General features: G+C 30.2%; 2 protein-coding genes across 2 annotated transcripts in view; both read left to right on the top strand.

Annotated features, from left to right (window-relative positions):
• Positions 1–2,153: 2,153 nt before the first annotated feature.
• LOTGIDRAFT_156779 (hypothetical protein) lies at positions 2,154–5,863 on the top strand (the record flags this gene model as incomplete). Its single annotated transcript, XM_009048052.1, has 5 exons — positions 2,154–2,477; positions 3,145–3,221; positions 3,513–3,640; positions 4,156–4,334; positions 4,766–5,863. The coding sequence occupies 5 exons, from the start codon at positions 2,154–2,156 to the stop codon at positions 5,861–5,863; spliced, it is 1,806 nt and encodes a 601-aa protein (XP_009046300.1).
• A 601-nt stretch (positions 5,864–6,464) lies between these two features.
• The window catches only part of LOTGIDRAFT_156780 (hypothetical protein), a gene marked incomplete at both ends in the record, with an annotated part of 3,969 nt that continues 2,747 nt past the window's right edge, over positions 6,465–7,686 (top strand). The window contains one exon of the mRNA XM_009048053.1: positions 6,465–6,604. Coding sequence (XP_009046301.1) covers positions 6,465–6,604 — 140 coding nt within the window. The remainder of the gene's footprint in view (positions 6,605–7,686) is intronic.

The raw sequence follows: 7,686 nt of genomic DNA on the forward strand, positions 1-7,686 counted from the left end.
GAAGACCTACACACCCTACATTCCATAAATTCCTACCCCCAAAAAGACCCTACATTCCATAAATTCCCACCCCAAAAAAAAAGACCTAAACACCCTACATTCCATAAATTCCTACATTCCATAAATTCCTACCCCCCAAAAAGACCTAAACCCCCAACATTCCATCAATTCCCACCCCAAAAAAGACCCAAACACCCTACATTCCATCAATCCCCACCCCAAAAAAGACCTATTCACATTACATTTCATCATTAAATTAACTCATTTAAGTTTAATTTTTTAAAAACATGCATATCACATATGAATTTGTTTAATCTGTTTAAAATTAACTCCATAATTGTAGTATATGAATAAAATCCACACAAGGAAATATATAGGTCATAACACAAAAAAACACTCGTAAATCATCGCAAAATAAACACACAAATTTAAAAAAAGACACATCCTTCTGTCCCAACTATCAAAAAACTTAATCAGAATCCTATATATTCCCTTCTTCACTTTAGATTAGAATATTTAACGAAAAAGGCATATTAAAAATACCCTTAACAAATTAACTTCCTTGTTTCGCTAAACACATCCGGTTTTTTTAATAGCCTCTTTTTATAGCCTCTTTTTTAATAATGTTATTTTTTGTTTTAATCTAGAAACTTCTGTAAGAAAGATAACTCTTGTTTTTTTTGGAAAAACAGACCACAATTTCTTCGTTAAATTAACTCATTTAAAAATAGGATGAGATTAATTCTAAAACACGAACAACACAAATTCGAAGATTATTCGGGCGACGGTATCTTTTCATCAATATTTTCTCTAGGTAAAACAATAATTCCAAAAGTAGCTAGCTTTGTTTCAAACACCAAATCCCTCATTTCCTCGGAAGCTAAAGCTAAAGAATCTATCGCGGAAGCGGGTGAAGAACCAGTCAATAGAGTTGATGCCGCTGCGCTTCAACACGACATACTATACAGAAATAAAGACATAAAATTCAGACACGAAGCAGGCAGATAAATGATAATCGAACTTGAAAATATTCCAAATCCAACTTTCAAAGAGAGAACGAAAGGGCTCTGATCATAAAACTGTTAAAAGCAAAGATGAAATTGGGTATGGGATTAGCAGATGAAATTCATAAAGAATTTAGAAAAACTAAAAACTTTTTAAAAGTTAAAGTATTTGAAAAAGATGAAATATGGTCAGCAGATTTAATTAATATGCCGGTCGAAAGATGATATAAATATTGATTAACAGTTATAGATTTGTATACAAGATATGCTTGGTTTATTCCTTTAAAAAACAAAACAGGATTATCAGTCAAACATGCTTTCGAAACGATTATGAAACATAGAAAACCTCAAAAGTTATGGGTAGATAAAGGAAGCTAATTTTATAATAAAAATATGAAATCACTTGGCTTTGAAATTTAAAGTACTCATAACGAGGGAAAAGCAGTAGTAGTAGAAAGATTTAACAGGAGCCTTAAATCAAAACTGTTTAAAAAATTCACAGAACAAAGGTCTCAAAAAGGGTTAGAGATTTTACCCACTGTAGTATCGGAATATAATAATAAAATTCATTCTTCCATCGGTGTTTCTCCAATCCAGATATTATAAAGTTTTCTTCTGTCCTTAATAATTTCGAAAATGAAATAAATAATTTAAATATTAAACCCAAATTTAAATTTGGAGATCGCGTTCGTATTTTCAAATATAAAAGTAAATTCGAAAAAGGTTACGTTTGATACTGGACAAACGAAATATTCATCGTTGATAAAATAAACACCACATCACATTCAACATATGAACTTAAAAAAACTGACTTTTCTAAAATGAATATCTTTCTCGATAAATATGGAACTGATACGACCACAAACTTTCAACTTGAAATAAAATGATCTCAAATATAAGAAAGGTAAATTTTATGCTATAACAAATATACATACTTCCGATCAAAAAGGAGTTCATCAATCTGCTTTGTACAAAGACTCTCCAAATAACTTATATTTCTTTGATTCTTTTGGATTAGAACCCACTGAACAGATATATTCAATTACCTGGACAAAAGTTTTGTGGACAGCTTTCACTTTGGGTTTTATATCAGTTGAGTTTAGGAAAACAACAGTTTGAAGAAATTATAATAAATTTAACTTAATAGAAATGGCGAACAAGTTTGGATTAGGTTCTTTATCTTTAGAAACCAAAAAACCTAACACTACAGCATGGATAAATAAAGCAAAACCTTACTTTGTGGATCAAATCGGAGACACTCTGCAAGGTGATTTAGATATGAACAATTTCAAAGTAACTAATTTAAAGTCTCCTGAAAATGATAATGACACTGTTCACAAGAAATATTTACGGGATCAAATAAATTCAATGGAAGTAAATAACCATTTAGAAGATAAAATAAGTAATGTGAAAAGATTCTTCAAACGCCAACTAAATAATAAAAATTTTATTAATGAAACTAAACTACAGCAGGTTTAATAAGTTTTATTCAAAAACAATTGGTCAACGTAGTGAACAAAACTGAGTTACAAAATTTAATTTCATTAATATCTAAATTAGATGATAAGATTGCAAAACAAAAATTAGATGAAAATGATGATACATTTCAACAGGAATTAAATGCTCTGGAAATTAAACTTAAAAGTGAATTACAAAAAGAACTAAGAAATATTAAACAACAAATACAAAACATAGATGATAGCGAAATCAAAGCCTATATTCAACAACAAATACAGAACATTGATGATAGCGAAATCAAAACCTAGATTCAAGAACAAATACAAAATATTGATGATAGTGTTATTCAACAACAGATAACCACTATTAATAATGAAGTTTTAAAACAGGAAAAAAATATAGTCGCATTAGAAAAGAATCTCAAAGAAGAAAATAAATCATATTATTTCAATCTTCCATTTGAAAATTTGAGTTATGAAGATCTTCTAATATTGAAAAAGTTGCTTCTATTACTACTAAAATAGATAAATCAAAAGAGTATGAATATAAAAAATATGGATTTACAGCAAATATAAGAGTATATATACCAAATGATTATCCCTATAAAATGTTTGATGGTGAACACCCAACATATTTTTTTTTCTTAGAAAAACTTCAAATTGAAATTATTTTTCCTATGCAGGTAAAAGTTGATTCAATATTCTTCGGACAAGGATTTCGATCATCTAATAAATTCAACGCTCGTAAAGTTTATCAAAGGTACAGAAATTGTAGAAACTAAAGAATTTAGAATTAACGATGAAAACAACAAGACTGATTACTTGTATGAAATTAAAACGAGTGGAAAATATATAGATAGGTTTAGAATGTTAATCATACCAGATAAAGAAAAAAATTATACTCTTCTATTTGGTGAATTTGGTATGATATTGGAAACGGAAAGTCAATGAATATTATTAGAAATCCAGAACCACAAAAAGAAGAAGAAATAGTTATGAGTTTTTACAAGCAAGACTTTGAATATGTAAAACTATATTTTGTTAATAATAGTTTTTCACTCGAACATTCCTCTTCAACTGATTTATTTACCTCAATCGATATTCATAAAAGTCAACAAGATAAAGAATTTATAATATTTTCATCAATAATTGAACGTAATGGTAGATTAGAAGTTGGAGGTATATATACCTGTAGATGTATGATAACAATCAATATCGAAAAATCAAAATTTTCAGTTCATCTGAATAAGATTAATGATTTGAAAGAACAAATATCGTTTGTAACTATAGATGTTTTTATTTTTAAAAATGAAATAATTATAACAGATAATGAAAAAATACTACCTGGTGGACATCTTACTGGGCAAGCTATTGTACATATAAAACACTTTCCATCTTTTGCTTTATCAGAAATTCATTTAATTTAATTACCTAAAAAATGGAACTAGAAAGCAGACAAAACTACATGATAGAAAAACAAAATGAACTAAAAGAAAAACTAAAACATTTCAACAAATGCAGAAAAACGTGGAGTAGAATTGATACTGTTTTCAAAACATTAAGCATAATTCTAACAGTAGGAGTAACAGTGGCAACAGCCGTAACCAGTGGATTAATGCTTCCAATAATTTTCCCAACTGTATAAGCTGCGTTCACTGCCGTTCAAACTTCATCTTGTTGATTGATTACTTTAGGTTTTACATCAAAACAGAAATCTCATTATAAAAAGAAAACAGAAATTTTAAATACATATCTTAATAAATTATTCATATTTTTCGAAAGATCGAGAGAAGATAAGAACATAACCATTGAAGAATTAGAAAAATTCAATGAAATTTTAGATAAATTTGATGGAGAAATATCATCAATAAAAGTGAAAAATTCCTAGTTAGGACTAGGAGGACACAAACAAAACATGGAATTTGTAGGCTTTAATGCCAAAACTTCTTCGCAAAATTTCTTCGCAACAGTGGATGTAAAATCGGATGCTTCTGATTGGTATTTCACAGGAAATATCATTTTACGTAAAGACAATTTCAAAGAAATAAAAAGATCAAAAAAGGGTAGTTGTACCACCCTACTCATAAATGAATATGCCGTAATAAATTGTTACATACCAAGCGATGGACTTTGCTTTATAAAGTGCGAAAATCGTGTTTTGAACAAAGATTTAACAAATGAATTTCAAGATTTCATCAGCAGTTTTTCAAAATCAAATAGAAAAGGAGTTATGACAACTGCTAGAATCTGTGAATTCAATAAGAAATTTAATATTTATTTTCAAATTTATATGCCCAAAAATAGACATTTTCAACCAAAGAAAGTATTTTACTCATTAGAAGAAATAACAAAACCTTAGGCATTAAAGAATTAGAACATAATTACGATGAAAATGTATGGAGAACTTTTAGAGATGATAATGCAGTAACACAAGTTTCACCTCTGAAACTAAATGTTTTTCCAACAATTCACGATGATTACTTATACGCATGGGATTGCGAAAGCTATAGCGAAAGAGAATCGCCATGTCCACTAGTAACAGCTAGAGGCATTCCACCTCTACCTTTAACTAATTCATTCACCGATGAATATTTACAGAAAAAATGGAAAAGACAAAAACAAATAATTGGCAACTCTAATTATCTGCAAAATATTAATTTCATATGTTCCTATCAACATGAAAAATCTAGTTTGGCGGCATGGGTTAATTTATCTAATCTACCAATGAATTTGAGAAAGATCACTGATAACAATATTGCAAAATACACCGAAGATAATTGGGAATCTTTAAGACACGAATGGGAACCTTATGCTACAAGAGATACGTTATGTCTTGGAGCTTGTTTGATAAAATATAACAAAGTTATGAAAGAAGTTGTATTACAGAATATTTCCAATAATCTAACGGCTCCTTCTTTATCTTTAAAGGGTTGGTATTATTTATATCATTACCATAAAGAAATGGTTGAAGAAGAATGGTATGAAACTACTACTAAAATGGTTCCAAAACACACTGAAAAAGAAAATATAGAAAAAGTTTACTCACATACATTCCCTTTTATAAGATATTTTATCAGACAATCCATTAAAGGAGGAAGAGTTTCTGCTAACAGAAAATCATTTGAAACGAACAAAATTTTTGTTAAAATGGATGAAATTTGTAATGTATTAAAGGAATTTATTTCACAAAGTGAAACACGAAGTGATAATATAATTGATTTATTTAAAAAATATAGTAAAAGTAAAAAATACAAAACGGAAGTTAATTCAAAACTTAAAAAAATAAAATGTACTAAACTAATGGCGTTCGACGCTTCCGCCATGTCAGATTTAGACAGCGAATATCCTAAAGCGGAAAGTGGAATACCGTTTCTACCAGAAGAAAATAAAGAAATTTGTTAAGCTCTTTAAGGAGAAATTCAGACTTAGAACGGCTATCTTAAAAGTCTAGTTTGAATATCCTACTAACATGTTCTTCCAACCCATACCAGCTAAAGATAAAATTACTTTTACGAACAAAGAAGGTAATAGGGAAACTGGTACTAAAATCAGGTTTAGAAATGGTTTCTGTTCAGATGTTTTCGATATTCAAGAAATAGTTAAAGCTGGTGGACGAATTATTAGAATATTAGATGGTATAGTATATGAAGAAAGTTTTAAAACTCCACCATATAGAGATTATATTTTAATTATGAGAGATCTAAGACATAAATATAAACGAGAAGGTAATGTTGTGGCTAGTAATTGCATGAAATTATTAGGTAATTCCTTGTATGGTAAATCTATTCAGAAGGATATAACTACATCGAGACATCTATGGAGTGAAGCAACTTTAAAAACCAACTTAGATTCACATGTCAAAAGCTATCCTAAAGTAAATGAGACTCAATATATCGTTGAGATAAATGAAGAAGAAAAATAATTTGACTGTTTACCTCCTAAATCTACACTACTAACACCTAGTCATTTGGGTTCATTCGTATTATCTCACAATAAAAAAATAATGAATAATTCTATTCACGCAAAAGCACCGGACGATGAAAGAATTATGTATCCTTACAACGATGGAAAAGAATTAAACATGGATGACAACTACGAATTTGATGATTTCTATTACCTTACTATTCAAGAAGAGAATGAAGAGTTAGTTCTTTTGTTTAAAATGAAGTTGAATAACAATTTTCTCGTTTCCAAAATCTATAAACCTATTTTTACCATCTTTGATTTCCAGATTTATATCTATTTATATAAGCTATGGTGCGCACGTTGTGTGGTTGATGGATGACAGTAATAGATGCTGCCCCCTCCACTGGAACGCCAACAAAATAAAAAGGGTGGTACGGTCAAAAGTCATTGGGTTCTCTTCCTGGATTCCCATGGTCAAAATATCCCGGAGAAAAACATCTCCCAGGCCACAATTATACAGGTCCAGGCACGAGATTAGATCTGTGTTTAGACGAAAATGATAATCCCAAACCAGGGGAAGAACCCGTTAATAGAGTTGACGCAGCAGCACTCAAACACGACATACTGTACAGAAACAAAGACATAACATTCAGACACCAAGCAGACAAACAAATGATAGACGAACTCGAAAATATTCCCAATCCCACTTTCAAAGAGAAATTACAGAGGGCTCTTATCATAAAACTCTTGAAGGCAAAATTGAAATTGGGTATGGGCATAGCAGACGAGATTCACAAAGAATTTCGAAAAAACAAACATTACCTCAAAGTCAAAGTTTTTGATAAAGATGAAATTTGGTCAGCCGATTTAATCAACATGCCAGTAGAGAGAGGGTACAAGTATTGTTTGACGGTGATCGACTTATACACGAGATACGCTTGGGTCTTTCCCTTGAAAAACAAATCGGGTCTGACTGTCAAACAAGCATTCGAAACCATAATGAAACAATCCGACAGACGACCCCTAAAGTTGTGGGTTGATAAAGGAAGCGAATTCTACAACAGAAATGTGAAATCTCTGGGGTTTGAAATTTACAGCACGCATAACGAAGGTAAAGCCGTAGTGATAGAAAGATTCAACAGGACTCTTAAAAGCAAATTATTCAAGAAATTCACGGAATTGAAATCTCAAAAATGGCTTAAAATATTACCGGTTGTTGTCGACGAATACAATAACAAAATAAACTAGTGTCCAAAAGAACGATACCACCTGTTTGCAACGACATAAAAGAAAAACTAAACAATGCAGAAGTTTAGGAT

Source organism: Lottia gigantea (assembly GCF_000327385.1).
Source record: "Lottia gigantea unplaced genomic scaffold LOTGIsca_12, whole genome shotgun sequence".
Taxonomy (NCBI): domain Eukaryota; kingdom Metazoa; phylum Mollusca; class Gastropoda; family Lottiidae; genus Lottia; species Lottia gigantea.